This window comes from Scardinius erythrophthalmus (genome assembly GCF_964197995.2).
Source record: "Scardinius erythrophthalmus genome assembly, chromosome: 2".
In the NCBI taxonomy this organism is placed as follows: domain Eukaryota; kingdom Metazoa; phylum Chordata; class Actinopteri; order Cypriniformes; family Leuciscidae; genus Scardinius; species Scardinius erythrophthalmus.
The window spans coordinates 67,034,809-67,055,849 of NC_138222.1; the positions used below are offsets into that span (position 1 = coordinate 67,034,809).

The 21,041-nt window shown below is 37.4% G+C and overlaps 1 protein-coding gene across 1 annotated transcript; it reads left to right on the plus strand.

Moving 5' to 3' along the window:
• Nucleotides 1-655: 655 nt before the first annotated feature.
• LOC308705838 (uncharacterized protein) lies at nt 656-19,299 on the plus strand (the record flags this gene model as incomplete). The annotated part of the gene is made up of 7 exons (XM_081391082.1): nt 656-716; nt 2,190-2,287; nt 2,547-2,630; nt 2,716-2,783; nt 2,977-3,060; nt 5,259-5,313; nt 17,931-19,299. 7 exons carry the CDS (start codon nt 656-658, stop codon nt 19,002-19,004), a joined length of 1,524 nt encoding a protein of 507 aa, XP_081247208.1. The 3' UTR covers nt 19,005-19,299.
• Nucleotides 19,300-21,041: the final 1,742 nt, after the last annotated feature.

Below are 21,041 nucleotides of genomic sequence, written 5' to 3' on the forward strand. Positions count from 1 at the left end.
ACAGTAGAGTAAACTTGGGGGTAGATTGCCTGATCAAAAACTTGTCTCATGTCTGGCTGTTCTAATGCTCAGTGCTCTATAGTGCCGGCCAGACGGCAACAGTTCAAAGAGGAAGTGGTCTGGATGTGAGGGGTCCTGAGGGTCCAGAGACCTTTTCCTTGTTTTTAAATGGTGGGAAGGTGAGCACTGATGATTCTCTCAGCAGTCGGGACTGTCCGCTGTAGTCTTCTGATGTCTGATTTGGTATCTGAACCAAACCAGACTGTAAAAGAAGTGTAGTTGAAGAAGTGTGCTTCAAAAAATGTATACAATAAAAATTGAACATCCAAATTTTCTGAAGACACACGATCGGTTTATATGATGAACATATTTAGTTTAAACTTTTATTCACATATAAACATTGATCAACTCACACATCAGTTGTGGCAAACGGAAGATCAAGAATGTTCGCTTGACGTGCAAGAACCAATGAGGTGTTACCAGCACCTTTGTTCTTCCGCAAGAACCAATGAGGTGTATTCTCGTCTAACGCAGCACGTTTCAGCTTCCGCAAGAACCAATTAGTATTCAGTTGAATTATATGTTAAATACTAAAAGGCTTTGATAAATATTATTTGAAATGTAAATATGATGGATCATTTTCTTTCCCTTAAAGATGGACAAACTTTGCAGCAGTGCCTCAGACCACGGCCTGGACATATCTCCTAGTGTGGACAGTGAGTATAAATTTAAGCAACACCAGTTTTATGTTAGCCGTATAAACTATCAAATCTCCTTCAGAAAGCACAATCTGATGGCAATGGTAGACGAGAGTAGACTGCAGCAAAGGGGACTGAAATATTACATCTAATCCACTTCATGTTGTTTCTATTATTATTATTATTATTATTATTATTAAGCAATAAGTTGAACATTGCAATATATGTCAATAAATCTACTGATCCATCGTCCCCCAAGTTAAACCTGCCAAGTCTCCACCATGGCTCCTCCCTCCATTGACTCCACCATGGGCCTTCGTCCTGGCTCCTCCCTGGCTTCTCCCACCCATTTCTGTTGTAATACAGAATCTTAATTACAAGCCCTTTATCAATGTCGCTGTTGTTGTTGTTTGGCGTCACTCAGTGTCATTGTTAATCGTTTAGATCAGATTTTAGTTAGATTCACAAAAAATCTGATTTGGATTGACAGTGTGACCGTACCTGATCTTGAATCAGATGTATACGGTTTAAGACATTTTAATGACACATTTGTAAAATAATAAATGAGTATAGTAGTTAATTATCTCCTATTAGCCTAGTAAGAGGCCCATCATAATCATGCAAATTAAACCTTAAAATATCAGGAATTTAATATTTAATAGTATTTTATGAAGATTGCATAGATTACACATTCAAGAAAATATGTATGTGCAATTATTTTGTAAAATGTGTTTTTATGCATATTTGGCCTGAGTTTTCATTGCATTTATACAGTTTTGACCAGTTTCGAGTGTTTCAACAGAATTGCGAAGAAATTGGTTCAGTAGATTCAAAGTTTGGAAAAGCTTTGTTTTTCTCATCTCTAGTGCTTACAGTATTTTGTAGATACTATTCTAAATCTTGATTATAGAAGTACTAACAGAACATGGATACACCATAAAGAAAGAGCTTGGACGAGGGGCTTCAGGGATAGCGTTTCTTGTGAAAGACTCAGAGGGAGATCTTTATGTGGTCAAACAGATGAATTGCAGAGATGTAAGCTTTTACTAAATCTTACTCAAGTATTGACCTTAGAAGTGAAAGCTTTTCCTTTACAATAAAGATGAGTGTTACTTTTTAATGGAAATAATTTTTCTTCTTTTCTTAGGGGGAGGAGCTGGATACTGTCAAAAATGAAGTTGAGATCTTGAAAACTCTGAACTTTGGATATATTGCTACTTATGTGGATTCATTTGAAGGTTTTTTTTTTTTTTTTTTTTTTTTGCACATTAATTTTCCTTTTATTCCAAATAAAAATGTGGCATTTTGTTGTGTTTATAAAAAATAATAATATAACTACTTACCACAAACATATACTGTATAGAGACTGAAGAAGGATAACACAATAAGCTAAACAAAAACATCTGTATAGATGTCGGAAAATTAGCTTTCTTTAATACAATATGAGATTTTATGTTACATTTTTGTCTGACTGGATGTTGATTTATTTAGATAAAGATGCCGGACGAATTTATATTGTGATGGAGTATTGTGAAGGAGGTGATCTTTCAAAAGTGATGCAAAACCAGAAACCCTTTGAAGAAAAACAGGTGAGTTTCTTATGCAGAATACTGTATATTCCATTATCTGTCCTTTAAACAACCCTCACATAAAACTTTCCAAACTTTTTGATTTAAAAACATGATTTAGTATAATATGACCCATAAAAAAACACAATCCTTGTGGACACACACACACACACACACACACACACACACTCACGCACTCACACTCACGCACTCACATACACACTCTCACACACTGGGAAAAAACACACACTCACACATTGGGATTTCTCTATGTGCGCAGATCCTTGACTGGCTGGTTCAGATTTGTCTGACTCTCCAGCATCTCTATGAGAAGAACATTATTCATAGAGATATTAAACCTCAGGTATATGCACTGATAAAGCTCAGTTAATCCCATCTCATATCAAGTCAAATCTGTAAGATTTATGAGATTTCTGTTGTCATTGTAGAATGTCTTTCTGACTGAAGATGGTTACATCAATCTAGGAGATTTTGGATGCTCAAAGGCATTGGACAGGTAAACTAATACAAAAATATGATCTAGTGATGGATAAAAATGAAAATTATTGGCCAAAACTAAAAGCCCTGGACTTTTATAGGTTTGAGTTTACATTTAATACTGTGAAGCTGCTTTGATACAACCTGTGTTGTGAAAAGCGCTATATAAATAAACTTGACTTGACTTGACTTGACTTGTTTTTCCTCTGCAGAGCTGATGAATATGCTAAAACAGTTGTGGGTGCCAATCTCTACATCAGCCCAGAAGTTTATCAGAAGAAATATAATTCCAAGAGGTATTGGATAATTTAATGTATATCAAATATCAGTCTGTTTAGCATTATAAAATGCTTGTTAAAATGTTAAAAGTTACAATTTCCTTAAGGTCTTTACATGAAGGGTGACTATTTTAATTGTAAACAAAATCAAAACAAAATTAAAGCTGCAAGCAGCATTTATCAGGGTTCAAGCAATTAAGGCATTTAAGGCCTTTAAGCACAAAAGCATCAAAAGTTATTACGTTTTATTTAGGAAGATGGAAAATATCATGTTCTAGCATGATTTACCATGATATACCACATTCTAGCATGATTTACCATAGTTTATCATGATTTATCAGGGTTTACCATGATTTACCCTGTTCTAGCATAGTTTACCATGATTTTATCTTAGTTTACCTTGATTTACCTTGAAAAGCACATGTGAAAAGACTTCATTAATAAGTAGAATGTCCAGCAGAGGGCACTAGAAGACCACTTATTGGCTCACTTTCACTTTAAACCTCATGATTTTCCCCAGTTTTCTGCACTAAAGCAAACCAGTTTTTCCATGTTAACTCCATAATATATGCTCTCTCTCTCTCTCTCTCTCTCTCTCTCTCTCTCTCTCTCTCTCTCTCTCTCTCTCTCTCTCTCACACACACACACACACACACAAATAAAAATGTTGTTGTTGTTGTTTTTTCAATGCTATTGGGATATGTCATTATGAAAATATATTTGAATGGTCTATAAACATTTCACAAAGTCTTTGTAAACTATTAATCAGATGATTCAGAATGTATTCAGAAACCTAAGACTACACACACACATTATGTTGTAGATACAGACATTTGAACTATATGATGTGATCAAACTGTTTTTTGCAAGTCTCCTTCAGGATTCACATTCCTCAATGTGACACAATTGTCAGTAGTAATACTTCAAAAGATGAATTTTCACTAAATGTGATTGTAAATGTTAAAAGAGTGATTTTATAAAGTCTAAATATTAATTAAAGAACAATATTAAATAGTATGACAAAGTATCTATTCTAAACAGCAGGGGGCAGTAAAATACCACTTATTGGCTTAACATGCCATTATATTCATATCATGTTCACATTTTTAACTGTTATAGAGGCAAATTTTGTCCGATCTGTCTGAAAATTGGCATGATTGTTTAGAGTCTTATGTCACATGTTCTGACTTGTTTTTATAGGCTTTCGGGGACACTTGGTCAAGGCCACATATTGAAGTGACCCCATTATAGCCATCCAAATGAAGTAGTTCAACTTTTTCTGATAATTATTGATCTAGAGAGTCCAGAGAATTGTACTGCACTAGTTTTGAACATTTTGAACTAAATGACAATGATACACAAACTATAAGGCGAAACCTGGCATGTTTGGTATCGTTGGACTCGGGAAGGATTCAGGATTTTAACTAATGGTTGAGTGCGTTAATAGCCATTTTTATTACTTTTTCCCATGTTATAGCGCCACCAAGTGGCCAATCATAGCAATTTTTTATCAAATGACCTCAGATTGAGCTCATGAACATGTAAACGGAAAGAGACATATTTGCTAAACTCGGGACACAAGTTATAATTGTTTTAGTAAAAGTGGCCCTGGTGCCTTCAAACATTTTGGTTCCCCTTAGCAACCGTGAATTTAAATTAAGATTTTTTTTTTGATGATTATTGATAGTCACTGTCCAGAGAATATTTCTGCAGTGGTTTGGTTCCAATCAGGCTAAAAACCTAAGAGTAGTTCACAAAAGTAGGTTTTTCAAAAAACCTCAATTTACTCGAAATTGGCGCCTGAAGGCCGAGCAAATCGGCGATAGGCATTTTGTCCGCCTTGAGCCAAGGATTCCAACGATATAAGACACTTGATCCTGGGACAAACGGTCTAAGAGTTATGAGCAATTTTGAACTTTTGGTTGCTGTAGCGCCACCTATGGGCCATTCAGGGTCATACTCTGATAGGTTGTCCCCAAATTGAGGCCTACCATCTGGCCAGGTTTCAAGTCTCTAGGCCTTACGGTTTGGCCTGCACGATGCGTTTTACAAATCTTTACAATTACAATAATGTTTCAGCATTTCATGCTTGAACCCCTAATTACAATTACAATAGGGTTTCAGCATTTCATGCTTGAACCCCTAAAAACACTTTAAATTATCAGTTGAGTACAGTACACTTCTTAATTTTCATTGTCGTGCATCGTCTGTTTTAGTGACATATGGTCATTGGGATGGTTGCTCCATGATCTCTGCATGCTTGATGTGTGGGTGAGTAATTGTCTTTTTCTTTTTCAAAAAGTCCTGTATTAAATCATACAGATGCAAATTACAAAAATATAACTTGATGGGTCTGTTTCAATTACCTTTATAATCTACAAACACAGAGCACAGTGCTTTTTCATGGTAACTGAATAAAAGGCTTTCTTTGATTTTCAAATATATTGCAATTAAACATTAATATAAAAAATAGATATTTAATAAATATTTAAAACTCTCAACAATGATAGGACTGGATGATATGACCAACATCTTATATCACAATATGAATGATATTATGTGGTGATAAAAAAAAAAGAAGAAGCTATTTTTGCAAAAAATAAGATTCCCAGCCAGCAAACTCATGAGGAGCCCACATGGACTTGACCTGGACTATCTAACTGGGATGGAGTCAGTTTTGTCATCAGTTTTCATGTAGGTCCCACATGGGTTATCCCAGATTAAATGAACACTGCTCAGTGTGCACTACTACAGGGTGATACATGTAACACTGAATCGGTGTTGGAGTTAATGAGATAATTAAGCGATTAACTGAGTGATGATTGAGCATTATTGAAGATAGCTGATGATAACCGGGAATAAAGTCTAAATATTTCGAGAAAAAAGTCGAAACATTTCGAGATTAAAGTCAAAACATTTCAAGAATAAAGATGAAACATTTAGAGAATAAAGTTGGAAACATTTAGAGAATAAAGTCGAAACATTTAGAGAATAAAGTCAAATCATATAGAGAATAAAGGCGAAACATTTTGAGAATAAAGTCGAAACATGAGAATACAGTCTTCCGTAGTTGCGTGTGTGTGCATTCTTAACGGTGCGCATCCAGTCGTGTGTGTGTGTGTGTAAAGAAATGCGCTTGTGAAGTCGAACTGCCTCGGACATGGATCTAAACAAAATAGTAGCCGTTTACTTTTATCTGGACTTTCAACAAAAGGAAATTCTACAGGTGCTAATCTACTAACATGCATTACCATGGCGTTGCCTATAGACGAGCACCGACAGAGTCGGCACCACAATCCAAACTTTATGTGGCAGTGTTTTTGACGTGTTTTCGTGCTCGTCTATAGGCAACACCATCTGGTTCGAGAACACTTAACAGTAACCACACTGTCTCCCTCTTCACCATAAATACGTTCTGGATACATTTTAAGTGCATCATTCTGTATCCAATCATTTGGCCAAATCCTGTGATTTCCTCAGATATTATATATATATATATATATATATATATATATATATATATATATATATATATATATATATATATATATTAGGGCTGTCAAACGATTAATCGCGATTAATCACATCCAAAATAAAAGTTTGTGTTTACATAATTTATGTCTGTGTACGGAGTATAATTATTTTCTATATATAAATACACACACATGCATATATATATTTAAGAAAATGTGTTATTTATATATAAAATATTTATATATAATATAAATTATATATAATATAAATATATATACACAGTATATACATGCAAATATTTCTTAAATATATACATGCATGTGTGTGTATTTATATATAGAAAATAATTATACACCGTACACACACATGTATTAATCGTTTGACAGCATATATATATACAGTGCTATGCATAAGTTTAGACACCCATGCTAAAGTTGACTAAAAAGAGGAATAAAAAATCATCTTTTGGAAATTTAACTTAATGCCTTAATTTAAAAAATTAGGAAAAATCCAACCTTTAAGGACACCAATTTTCTTTGTGAATGAATAATGTATCGTAAATAAATAAATGTTCTTCCTTAAAATACAGGGTGCATAAGTTTGGACACCCCTATGTTAAATTCCCATAGAGGCAGGCAGATTTTTATTTTTAAAGGCCAGTTACTTCATGGATCAAGGATACTACGCATCCTGATAAAGTTCCCTTGGCCTTTGGAATTAAAATAGCCCCACATCATCACATACCCTTCACCATACCTAGAGATTGGCATGGTTTTATTTCAGTTAGCCTAATAGCTGGTTTGATTTGCATTGAGAGATGATCTTATGGAAAGTACCCCATGCAAATCTCTAGGTATGGTGAAGGCTACATTATTCATTCACAAAGAAAATTGGTGTCCTTAAAGGTTGGATTTTTCCTATTTTTTTTAAATTAAGGCATTAAGTTCAATTTCCAAAAGATGATTTTTTATTCTTCTTTTTAGTCAACTTTAGCATGGGTGTCTAAACTTATGCATAGCACTGTATATATATGATGGTGGTTGAGGACGGACTCCCTGATATGATTGTAAAGCGCTTTGGGTGTAGGCCTACAGTAGACATATGAAAGCGCTATATAAATGCCTCATTCATTTATTCCTTCATTCATTCATTCATAAAGCTGGATATCTTGATCCAGTCTGAAAAGTGTTTTCGCCTGTAGGCTAAAGTCTATTCCGGCGCAGTATATTTTATAACGTCCTATAGCCTAATGCCATGTTGGTAGACCTGTAGAATTTCCTTTTGTTGAAAGGCCAGATAAAAGTAAAAAGCTATTATTTTGTGTAGATCCAGTTTACACACACACACACACACACACACACACGAATGAATGCCTGTGTGACAATGTGAAACAAGCACACACGCAACTTCTACGGAAGACTTTTTTCTCTAAATATTTCGACTTTATTCTCAAAATATTTCGACTTTAATTTTGAAATGCTAGAATTATTTTATTTTTTATGGATTTCTTTTTTTTTTTTTTTTTTTTTACGTTGCGGTTCAGGACTTCTGTATATTTACATCACATTTAGAAAGAATGATAATTTCTACATAATATGGATAATATGCCACCCAAAATACGACCTGAGGAACTTTAGCACTCTCACCCAGTAGGCTAGTTATATTTTCAGTCAGAGAAATTACTGAAACGCCTGATTTCTTCAAGCGTTCATATTGACTTTGCTTAATGGTAATTGTTAGCGTGCATAGACTTGCATCGCATACAAATATTTCTACCTTATACGGTGATCAGAATCCATATCGGATCACAAACAGATGGGATTCAAACATGAAAGTGAGTTTTGAGTTAAATTATTTTAAAAGTCTTTAATGCTGACAGAATCATCCGGCGCTGGCGTCTCCAGACTCAGGTAAACTCTGCATCTGTTCGTAAACACTCCTCTAGCCCGAGCTGGCCCGCTTTGGACCAAGGTATTCGACAGGCCAGAAAACCCCCGAGTAAGCCCCGACGAGGCCCGATCAAGCCCCGGAAGTGACAGTGGAAGTGACTGGCCCTGGGACACACTAGCGGAAACGCGGCTATTGTAATGATGGACGCGGTTGCCCAGTCCTGTTTGTTTGAACCACGAGAGGTGTCAATTGCTGTTATTACCATAGACAGTAAAAGAAATGGACACAGCGAATCCATTGGATTCAACGGAGAAAAGTGAAGTCAATTAGAAGCACTCACTTCCTGTTGGCTGAGCGTACTGCGCAGACTCAAACTGAGCTTGACGACGTAGATGTGACGTGAGCGACCCGTCTGTCTTCTAGTAGCATATGAAATATAATTTTCAAAAGACAGGTTGCAGTCAAGTATAACACCCAGGTCTTTTACTGTAGAGGATAAAGTAACAGGACATCCTACTATGTTAAAGTTGTATTGTGAGAGGTTTTGTGGGCGGTTTTTTGAACCGATAAGTATTACCTCTGTCTTGTCTGGATTTAATAAAAGAAAATTGCGCGTCATCCAATCTTTTATATCTTTAACACACTCTGTCAATTTGGATAATTTAGCGTTTTCATCCGGCCGTGATGAAATATATATTTGAGTGTCATCAGCATAACAATGGAAACTAATTAAATGTTTCCTTATAATATTTCCAAGTGGCAGCATATATATTGAGAATAATAGAGGGCCTAACACAGATCCCTGCGGCACTCCATAGTTTACTGGAGTTATGATCGATTTTTCTCCATTTAAATAGACAAAATGGTATCGGTCAGATAAGTATGATCTGAACCAGCTTAATGCTTGTCCTTGAACACCAGTATAATTTTGTAGTCGATCTAAGAGTATTGTGTGATCTATAGTATCGAACGCAGCACTAAGATCAAGTAAAACTAGTATTGAGATACAGCCTTAGTCAGAAGCTAAGAGTAAATCATTTGTGACTTTAATGAGCGCAGTTTCAGTGCTATGGTGCGGCCTGAATCCAGACTGAAACTTTTCATAGATGTCATTTTCTTGTAAGAAAGAGCCCAGTTGGGCGGACACAACTTTTTCTAGTATTTTAGACATAAAAGGAAGATTTGAAATGGGTCTATAATTTGCTAGGTTATTTGGGTCTAATTGTGGTTTCTTAATGAGTGGTTTTATAACTGCCAGTTTAAATGTTCTTGGAACATGACCTAAAGATAAAGATGAGTTAATAATATTGAGGAGAGGCTCTTCCACTATAGGTAACACTTCTTTCAGTAGTTTAGTTGGTATGGGATCTAATAAACATGTTGTTGTTTTAGATGAAGTGATAAGTTTATTTAACTCTATTTGTTCTATAGTTGTAAAGCACTGTAATTGTTCTTGCGGGGTGATAATCGAGGCTGAGTTATAAGGCGCGATTGAGGATTGAACGTTTACAATTGTGGTTCTGATGTTTTCTATTTTCTCAGTGAAAAAATTCATGAAAATTGTACAAATACAGCAGCCGCACACTCAAACACTGTGCAAGATCAATTTATTAGCAAGCTTTCGGTCTTGCAACCTTCTTCAGGCATACAAACAAAGTGAATGTGGCCATACAAAAGGGCTCTTGCCAATCACCTCTCCTAATTGCATAATGCCAGACACCTGTGTTAACATGGCTAAGGCTACAGGGATAGGGAACATGGGAAATGTAGTTCAACATAGCCTATATCAAGTATAGCCTTAGGTACAGGGTCTACTGAAAACAAAAAAAACACAAAAACACATAAATTACATCAAAACTTCAAATAGAAAAATACATTACAAGATAACCTTGCATCGACACAAATAGAAAGAAACCACTATTCTATGTAAATATCAGGCTATGACCATCATAAAACATAGAATAGTCTATAGTGATGAGATTAAAGAAACACGCTCATATCAAACTCCTCATTGAGACCCAGTGGTTGTAGTGCTTCTAACATATAGATCCAATACAGCTCTCTCTGACATAGTCGCCTGTCAACATCACCCCCTCTCTGAGAAGTAACCTGTTCTATTCCCTGAAACCTGAGGGAAGATAGAGGATGCGAGTGGTTATTAAAATGGCGGGCAACAGGATAATTCATATCATTTCGTCTTATTGAACTTTTGTGTTCGCTAATTCTTTGCTTCAGAGGGCGAATAGTTTTACCAATATAGATCATATCACACGTGCATTTAAGCATATATACAACATTTTTGTATGGGTGTATGGGTCATATGGGTGGTGATGGCGCAGTGGATAAGACACATGCCTTTGGTGTGAGAGACCCGGGTTCGAATCCACTGTGAGACACCAATGTGTCCCTGAGCAAGACACTTAACCCCTAGTTGCTCCAGAGGCGTGCGACCTCTGACATGTATAGCAATTGTAAGTCGCTTTGGATAAAAGCGTCAGCTAAATGAATAAATGTAAATGTAAATGTAAATTTTTAGTGTTGCATGTGATAACCCCTCTTACTGGAAAAGAGTTCCCTGTTCTAGGATGTGTGAAAGTGTTTGTTTTCCACGTATTGTGGCACTGGGCACAGTTACCACAAGGGTAATTTCCATGTTTGAGGGGAGCTAAAAGTGTCTGTCTGGGACTTGGTAATATATTGGCTCTAACCAATTTATTTCGTAGGTTTGGCCCTCTTTTGTAAACAAAAAGGGGTGGATCTTTAAAATGTTGGATGAGAGCTGGGTCTGAGGTCAAAATGTGCCAATATTTAAGGATGGTACTCTTAAACATGTGAGCCTGAGGGGTATAGGTGGTAATACAAGTTACTGAAAAATTGTTTTCTTCCTGGATACTCTTTGTCAATAAGATCTGTCTTGATTTCGACAGGGCAGCCTGATGGGCGTCCTCAACACACTGAGCAGAATAACCCCTTTCTAGAAACCTTTGTTTCATTTCCAAAGACTTTTCTATGTAATCTTCATCAGAATGGCATATGCGCCTTAGTCTATAAAACTGACTCTTAGGTAAGCCATTTTTCAAGGCTTTAGGATGGGCACTACTTGCCAAAAGGAAGGTGTTACGGTCAGTGGGTTTCCTGTAAAGTGTGGTAATGAGGCCTCCATCCTTTAACTCAATCCACATGTCAAGGAAAGATACACGTTGTAGATCATATTCAATTGAGAATTTTAAATCAGCATAAACACCATTCAAAAAAGACACAAACTCTAAGAGTTCTTCCCTTTTCCCTTGAAAAAGACAGAATATATCATCAAGATATCTGTACCACTTAAGGATTTTTTGACAAAAGGGGTTCCTGTCAAGATTGAAGACAAAGTTACACTCAAACATACCCATATATAAATTGGCAAAGTCTGGAGCGAAGGTGGAGCCCATGGATGTGCCTTTTAGCTGTAAATAAAACTCCCCTACAAAGGAAAAGTAATTTAGCTTAAGGACTAGAGAGGCCAATTCACAAATGAATTCACTGGGGGGAAAATCAGTGCGATCTTGGAGGTAAAAACCTAAGGCATCTAATCCTCGTTCATGGGGTATATTTGTATAGAGACTTTCTACATCTAATGTGACCAGAAAAATATCACCAGGTAGATCGTTAATTTCTGAGATTTTATTAATGACATCAGTAGAGTCCTTGATGTAGGATGGAAGTTTAGAAACATACGGCTTAATATAATGATCCACATAGTTAGACAAGGGTTCCAAAAGGGAATCATTAGAAGCCACAATGGGTCGACCTTTAGGCTCTATAAGGCTCTTGTGGATCTTAGGTAGCATATAGAATATAGGAATCACAGGATGTTCACAATTAAGGAAATCATACACATCTTTTGATATCCAGTTCAAAGATAAAGCCATGTTCGTGACATCAATAATTTTCTTTTGAAAATCTAAGGTAGGATTAACCTTAAGCTTCCTGTAGAACTGTTCATCATTTAGCTGGCGATAAGCTTCTTTTTTATAATCAGCCATATTCTGCACCACAATCGCACCTCCCTTATCAGCTGGTTTGATAATGATATCATTATCTCTAGAGAGTTCTTCTATGGCCAATCTTTCATGATAGGTCATATTAGAATAGGAATAGTTTCTAGTGTACTTGTCCAGAATTTCTTTTTCAACCACCCTGCAAAATGTTTGGATAGTAGAATTTTCACAGCTAGGAATGAATTTACTCTTGTTCCTAAAAACAGATTTATCAGATCTTTGCATATCAGAATCACCAAACATGTGCTTCAGTTTAAGCTTTCTAAAAAAGCGAAATAAATCTATTTTAATTTCAAAAGAATCAACTGAGCATGTAGGAACAAAACTTAGTCCTTTATATAAAGCAGAGAGTTCATGCGTGGTCAGTACCTTGTTAGAGAGATTGATTACCGGGTTTTCACCCACAGACGCGTGTTGGGCCTGTTCCTGGTGTCTGCGTTTCTTCTTCCCACGTCTCGTCTTCCTCTTGTTCTGCCTTGATCGTTTTTTGGTTGTGATCTCCCCTTAGGACGTTGATAACCCCAGGAGGAGTCCGAGTCAGTGGGGATGTCACTCTCAGCTGAGGTGGTTTCATTCTGCTGAGTGATCTGGCGTCTCCTGGAGGAAGGTTGGGTGTCTTCAGAACACAGGAAGTTATAGACCTTTCCTTGTTGGTAGTCATCCGCATCCCTTTTGTACTTTCTGATTTTAGTGGTCATCAAACCATCTTCAAAGGTTTTCAGGGTTTGTTTAATCGAATCAAGGATTTGGGAGATGTCATCACCAACTTTCTCCTTTATTAGTGTTTCTTGGCTTTCAATGTCTTTTATAACATCCTCTTTTTGCTTTGTAACCTCCTCAACTATTAGCAGCATCAAGTCCATGGAGCACTTATTCAAGATTTCACACCATTTTTTCACAAAGTCTTTTGATTCCTTGCCAATGGTGGGTGCTTTCTGTATGCGTAGACCTTGAGGAATGCGTTTATTGCGCCAGTACTCACTTAGTGCATATCCATGGAGTTGAAGGCGTGTTTCTTTCTTCTTCAGGCGGAGGAGCTTGATTTTTGTCTCCTCTATTGCCAATGGATGGTTTTCTAGGGAGTGTGTGGTTTTAAAGAGTATCCGCTCTGCATCAGTTTGTGAGAAGGCAAAAGTTTCAGCCCTGTTAAGTACATGGGCATTAATTTCTTCGAAGGATGTCATCTTGATTAGATGCACAGGTCCGGAGGGCAGGTGGAACACAGTTGTACAAATTAGAAAATAGAAAAAGCCACCGCTCAGTGAAAAAATTCATGAAATCATTACTACTAAACTGTAACGGAATATTTTGTTCAGGTGACGCTTGTTTATTTGTTAGTCTAGCCACGGTGTTAAATAAAAACCTAGGATTGTTTTGGTTGTTTTCTATTAGTTTGCGGAGGTGCTCAGCCCTGGCTACTTTTAGGGCCTTTTTATAACGTGGCGTACTGTCTTTCCAAGCGATTCTAAAAACCTCTAAATTAGTTTGTTTCCATTTACGCTCTGAATTACGGGTTTCTCTCTTTAGAACACGCGTAGTATTGTTGTACCATGGTGCTTTAATTTTCTCTCTGACCTTTTTTAGTCTAATAGGTGCAACAATATCCAGTGTTCCAGAGAGAATGGTGCTCATAGTGCTAGTTAGTTCCTCTAGTTCATCTGTTTGTTTGGGTTCACTGAGCAGCTGAGACAGATTAGATAAGCAATTTGAAAAATTATCTATGGTGGATGGAAGGATTGTTCTGCCTAATCGATAACGCGGCGCAGCATGATATATTACAGGGGTACGTAATATGCAAGTTACCATGTAATGGTCAGTTACATCATCACTTTGTGGAATGATATCTATATCGGTTGGATCGGTTCCATGTGATATAATTAAATCGAGTGTATGATTAAAACGATGAGTTGGTCCGGTAACGTTTTGCTTAACCCCAAAGGAGTTTAATAAATCTATAAACGCAGCCCCTTACGCATCATTTTGATTATCTACGTGTATGTTAAAATCTCCAACAATTAATGCTTTATCGACATTGACCAATAGGTCTGAGAGAAAATCTGCAAACTCTTTTAGGAAATCAGCGTAAGGCCCTGGCGGTCTATATACAGTACGGTAGCCAAGGCTAAAGATAATAGGGATGTTTTTCTAGCATCTAAGAGCGTAACATTTAGTACAAGTACTTCAAATGAAATAAACTTATAACCCGTTTTCTGAGATACTTTTTAGATTGTTGCAACACCGCCGCCACGACCAATCAGACGGGGCTCATGCTTATAGGAGTATCCTGATGGAGTAGACTCATTTAGACCGAAATAATCATTTGGTTTAAGCCAGGTTTCAGTAAGGCAAAGTACATCGATGCTATTATCTGTGACTATTTCATTTACAATAACTGCCTTAGGTGTGAGTGATCTAATGTTTAAAAGACCTAGCTTTAGAAATTGTTTTGGTTTACTAATAGCAACATTTTCTGTTTTAATAACAATTCGATTTTTCCTAGATCCTGCAGTAGATTTATTATTTGATCGCACTAAACGAGGAATAGACACAATTTCTATGCAATGTTCTACACTAGTATTTATATCAGTTAATTTGGTGCAGCAGAGACTATGATTTGGACTTTTGGTTACTAGTCAAAAGGTATTTAACATTTTGGAGATGTTATCCGACAGAAGATCCGCTCCGAATCTGCTTGGGTGTAAGCCATCAGCATGGAAAAGCCTAGGACGCTCCCAAAACAGATTCCAATTATTTAGAAAGAGCAGTTTCTGCTCACTGCACCATGACATTAACCATTCATTTAGCGCGAACAATCTACTAAACTTGTCATGTCCTAGATGGTACGTGGGAAGCGGTCCTGACACAATGATCGTTATATCAGGCGATGTGCTGCGTACCGTATCGATCAGATTCCTGAAGTCTTTCTTCAGAACTTCCGTCTGGCGCAGCCTGATGTCGTTCACTCCCGCGTGCAAGACCACAGTTCCGACGCGCTCGTTATCGTTCAGAATCTCGGGAACGTGAGCAGCGATTTCAGAAACACGAGCACCAGGAAAGCAGTGACTGTGCACCTTACTTTTACCTAATGTAGCGTGGACGTGCCGAACGATGGAATCGCCGATGATCACAGCATCGCGTTCTGTTTCGCGAAGAGGGGAGAAGCGGTTTTGTGTGGATAACTCGAAAACCGGGAGGGTCGGAGAGAGTTTTCTTGGTCTAGACCTGACTCGCGTCTTCCGCTGCGGAACCATCCAGGCTTCGTGGTGGCGTGTTGGAGCCGGAGTGAACGAGACCATGGCTGATCGCGACCTCGGCGCTCGGGACCGATGCTGAGTAACGCACGGAGTAGACGATGTCGGAGTCAGCGGGTTAGTAACGTTAATCACTGATTTGTGTGCATCGGCGTGTGATGTTTCAAGAGCTAACCGCCGGTCTATCAGTTTGGCTTGTCTCACTAAAAGGTCGTGGATCTGTTTCTCAACAGCTTCCAGCTCAGACTGCACCGCGTGCAGCTCAAATGTGTCCTCACCTGCACCAAAAGGTAGACTACTTACATCTGATATATTCGCCATTTTGACAGATGGACAGTAAGTTAGCAACTACGCTACCAGTGATGCTAACAATATTAATACTAATTTATGACTGAAGTCTTAGATATAATCCGTCTTTTTAGTGGTACGGGTGTAGAGTAGACGCACGATAGGCGAAAAATGTTTGTAAGTGAGTGTGGAGAAGACGCGTTCAGCCGTGATCCACGGACGTAACCTATAGGAGTATCCAGCGTTGGATCACTAATAGGCTTGAGACGCGTCTGCTCAACAGTCCGCGTTGTAACTATGAGGTTTGAGCAGTAGTGCTTCTCAGAGGAAAAGTAGAAAATGTTTGTTGTAAGTAAGTTTAAAGAGTAAAATCAAGAATTATAAATCAAATCGATGGAGCTCCAAAGACAACAACGCTTTCAGACGCGACGCATGCGCATTCGACAACAGCAGGTGATGGTCTGCTAATCAATGGCGGCGCCCGAGGAAGCTTCGGTTTCCGGCTGATGGATTACCCCCTTGGTTATTATGTTGCTTGTCAAGTTCAAGTGTGACTCTTTTGGTGTAAATCGTTGTGTACGGCCATCTGCTGGAAGCTAGTTATTTTAGCAGATAAAGTTTTAAATATGGATATTTTTCTTACACAAATGCATCGCTTTACTTCAGAAGGACTTTATTAACACCCACAGAGCCGTGTCGAGCACTTTAAACATGAATAGATGCGCTTTGATGGACTTCCAAAGACAGACAACCATTCACTCCCATTATAATGCTTGGAAAAGCCAGGACATTTTTTAATATTACTCCGACTGTATTCGTATACACCTAGGATGGCTTCAGGGTGAGTAAATCATGGGCTAATTTAAATTTAAATATTCTGCTGCCAGGCCATTAGATGGCGATGAAACACTATAGACTGTACACATAATACGCATGTGCGTGACGTCATCATGTTCAGAGATATGGGTTTTTGCTGTTTACACAGAGATCGTTTTCAAAAACTTCCACTTTCAAGACTTCCACAAAGTTTGCATTTTCAGGCTCCCAAAACGCAGCTGTCGTATAAACAAACGGCCAAACCGCATAAATAGTTTTACATTTTTAGATGAAAAATGAGTCATGTAAACAGCCCGAAGATCTTGGCAGAGGAAGAACAGCACTACCAGCTTCACTTATTACTAACCAGACTGACTTTATTTCTGTCATACATCTACAGAAGTTTGTATTGAGAATTAACAGAGGTTTATATGCTAATGTTTTATTTAAAATAATAGTTGGTTTGATTCCTCCATTATGGTGATCAGTGTTTGCTTTAGTTGGGCAGTTTGACTCTTTAACATCAGTATTTGTCTGGCTGCTGTATCTGTTTATGACGAGAACAGCAAGACAAAATGTGATCAAATAATGTTGGCTTTTTATTGACTAACAGTTGTACTCCTCACAAAGCAGCCTTGTTTACTGATCTCATGAGAATTAATGCCGCAAGCATTCTGGGAGAATCGTATAAAACTCACCCATGGCTCCCAGAGTGCATTGCGCCATGAAGCATGTCATCATTGTTGAGACTCATAAGCTGAATCTTGATGTCTGTGTGTGAGAAAATCTCCCAGGAATTCAAAATGTGTAACTTGTGTTTTAAAACGTATTCAGATGTTCTGATTAAACTGTGCTGGACTCATGCTGTAGAACACCAACACAACAATAAAACAAAACTAATAACATATCACCCATATAAAACTCAGACATAATATCAGTCAATTAAGACTCTATATGATGATTATGTTCTCGTCATCAATCAACCTACAGCATCTGATCACATTTTCTCTTGCTGTTCTTGCCAGAGCAAGCACAGTTACAGCAACCAGAGTTTATTTCAGTTTTTTCTTCAACCCCTGCTGACACTAACCAGATACTTATTTTGTTTTATTTTTTTCCTCCACAGGCAAATCACATGCAGCGTCAAGTACTACATTCTTCCAGCATGACAGGAACCCCCCCTCCCATCTCAGAGAGATACTCAGAGGAACTGAGGGAGTTGATCAGACAAATGCTCAGCTGTGACCGTAAAGACAGACCTTCAGCTGATGAGATTCTAGCACAACCATTCCTGAAAGATGCAGTAAAGAGAAATAAGAGAATTCCAGAAGCACTTGAGCAAAGGTTGATGAAGTCTATTAATGCCTTTAACAAGGCCTACGACAAGCACAATAAAGACATTGAGGTTTTAGTTAGTGAGTGGGGGAAAATAACAGATTCGATGGAGTCTGCACATTATAATGCCACAGCGGGGGGTCTGGCAGGTTCAGTGATCGGGGCAGCTGGAGGAATCACTGCATTGGCTGGTTTAATTTTGGCACCGTTCACATTTGGAGCATCTCTGATTGTAACTGGTGTTGGTGTTGGTGTTGGAGTTGCAGGTGGTGTAGCGGGTGCTGCCTCCAGCATTACTGATACAGTAAAACAAAAATCATTCAAAGAGAGCCTTGAACAAATTCAGCAGAAGTATGAATCTGTAAGCGAACCAATTTTCACACCACTGAATAGACTGAGAAAGGTACTGAGAAAAATTACAAAGTTCAGGGTGTTTTTCGGCAACCCGGCTGTTGACAATGTACGAATGGCATGCAATGTAGACAAAAGAAACGTTTTGTGTGGCGCACAACTCATGAATTTAGGTCTGTTGGCAAACATTGGTAGAATTGTTACTCGGACTGCAAGAGTTGGACGAGTGGCAGCAGAAGCAGTCTCAGGTGTGTTGGGTGGACTATTAGTCATAGCTGACGTCGCCTTCATAGTGATGGATTCTGTAGACATTCACCAGATGAGAAAGGGAAAAGTAGATGATCCAGAAAAGGTCTATTCCAATGCCCTCAAATCCATCGCTCACATGAGGAAAACACACAATGATCTTTGCGATGTCCAGAAGGAAATAGAAAAAACAAGAGAGGAATTTAAAAAATATACATTGGCAAGAGAAAAAGAAATAGACAATGATTTAAATAGTTTAAAGATATAGATATGATTCCAGTTGGAGGCTCATGCAACATCCTACTGATTTATCCATGAGCATGAGTGAAGGAATCACTCACTCATATTTTTTTTTTTCTTTCTAAATATGTAATATGTTGCTCATAATCAACCAGAATTCAAGAGTATAATTCAAGAATCCAATCGATTCTGATTGGCTGAAAGCCTTTTCCAGCCATGCGATATTCTACCAGTATCAGCACTGGAACTATTTCACCATATATATCACAAATATAGACAATTTGTTTAGACGTTTTCAGAGATGTGAGCTCCTGACCTTCAGCAAAGAAAGCCAAAAAACAAAGATGATCAGGTGATGTAGTTCAGCGCTCATGTACCCGCGAGAACAGCATCATCTCCGCCAATCCTTCGGGAATTTGTCTCTGGCTCTTATGTAGATAGTGTTTAAACATGAGGTATTTTGCATATATCAAGTGGACAGTCTTTGGCCTTATTAATCCATAACTTGTTCCAGAGGAAATTGATTTGGCAAAGGGAAAAGTTAAGATTTATAGCTTTATATTTTTATTTAACTGTAATCCTGTACTATAACTAGCGCTGCTTTTGTACTTTTGACTGAACTGTTTGCTTGTTTATTTCCTATTGTACAAACTACTTATACTTTTACAATGGCTAATATTGTTTATTTACCTATTATTTTTCAATAAATAATATTAATAACATGTCGTATTTGGTATTGAGAAAGGGCCCATTAGTGATTGTGATTAAAACTTCAGTGAAAGTTACATTATTACACCATTAGATGTCTGAGTCAGAAGCAAAGACTTTTATGTTGAAAGGGACTGAAACAAGGTTGTTAACAATAAGACAAACGTGTGCAAAAATGCATTGACTGTTGTATAAACGCAATATCACATGAGTAGCGGTGCGATATGGCTCTATATCAGCATGACTGTGATTGCCTGCGAGTCTCAGCCGATATATACAGTATTTATGATGTTTAGCTTTTATTGATTTCTATTAGTTAAATAAGAATTTAACAGTGTGTGTTTTATATTAGTTTTTAGTGATTTGTGGGTAAATCAATTAAAGTCAAACCTGCATCTAAAGGATTCCAACAGTAATCTCAAATACACAGAATATGATGATATTCTTCTTACTTCATATTAATGTCTTATGTATACACTTACTACACATACTGTACTAAGATAATAATTTCTGTAAGACTCGACTGTATTCTTAATTGTTTGTGCATTAATTATGGCACTCTAATTATGTTTTACAAACCATTTGTCACTTATTTTTTGCTATATTTCACTGGCTATGACCTTAAATGTAAAATGAAGGTTTAATAAATAATAAGCACAGTAGAATATATATATATATATATATATATATATATATATATAAAAAGTTTTTTTGTGTGTAACATGTATATTCTCTCATGTTCTGTTTTGGTTTGGTTTACACTCTGTTTGCTCTTGTTCATATATTAGTTCATTTGGTTACTCATTCACTCTCTAGTTTGTTGCTATGGTTAATCATTGATTATTAGATTCTGAATGTGTTCTTCTAGTTCCCTTAGTTTGTTCCTTGTATTAATATCCCTGTGTTTCAGTGTTTCGGTTCTCGTTAACTTCAATGTTAAGTCTGGATGTCGTCTCCTTTATGTATTTCTGTGTTTTGAGTGATCTTGTATTATTAAATAAAGCTTATTTGAGTATATCTTCTTCGTCGTGCTATTTGACTCTGCTGGTTCCCTTCAGCCCTTGACTTCTCTAACTCACTCAGTTGTGTGGATCTGCCTCTGGTCTTCTGGTCTCCAGTATCAGAGCTCATCACTCCACCTCGGCCTGTCGACTCCGCCTTGGCTAAAATATTTAATTTTTTATTGCAGGACAAATTGGATGAAATCGCATGTCTGTGGGATGCACATGTAATTAGACCTTCACAGAATGATCAATTGCCAAGCGGTACTGTAAAGGAGTTTTGACTAATGTGCTGATTTACGGAGTAACTTACAGAAATACGACAAATACTATTAACTTGACAGTCATTAAAGTAA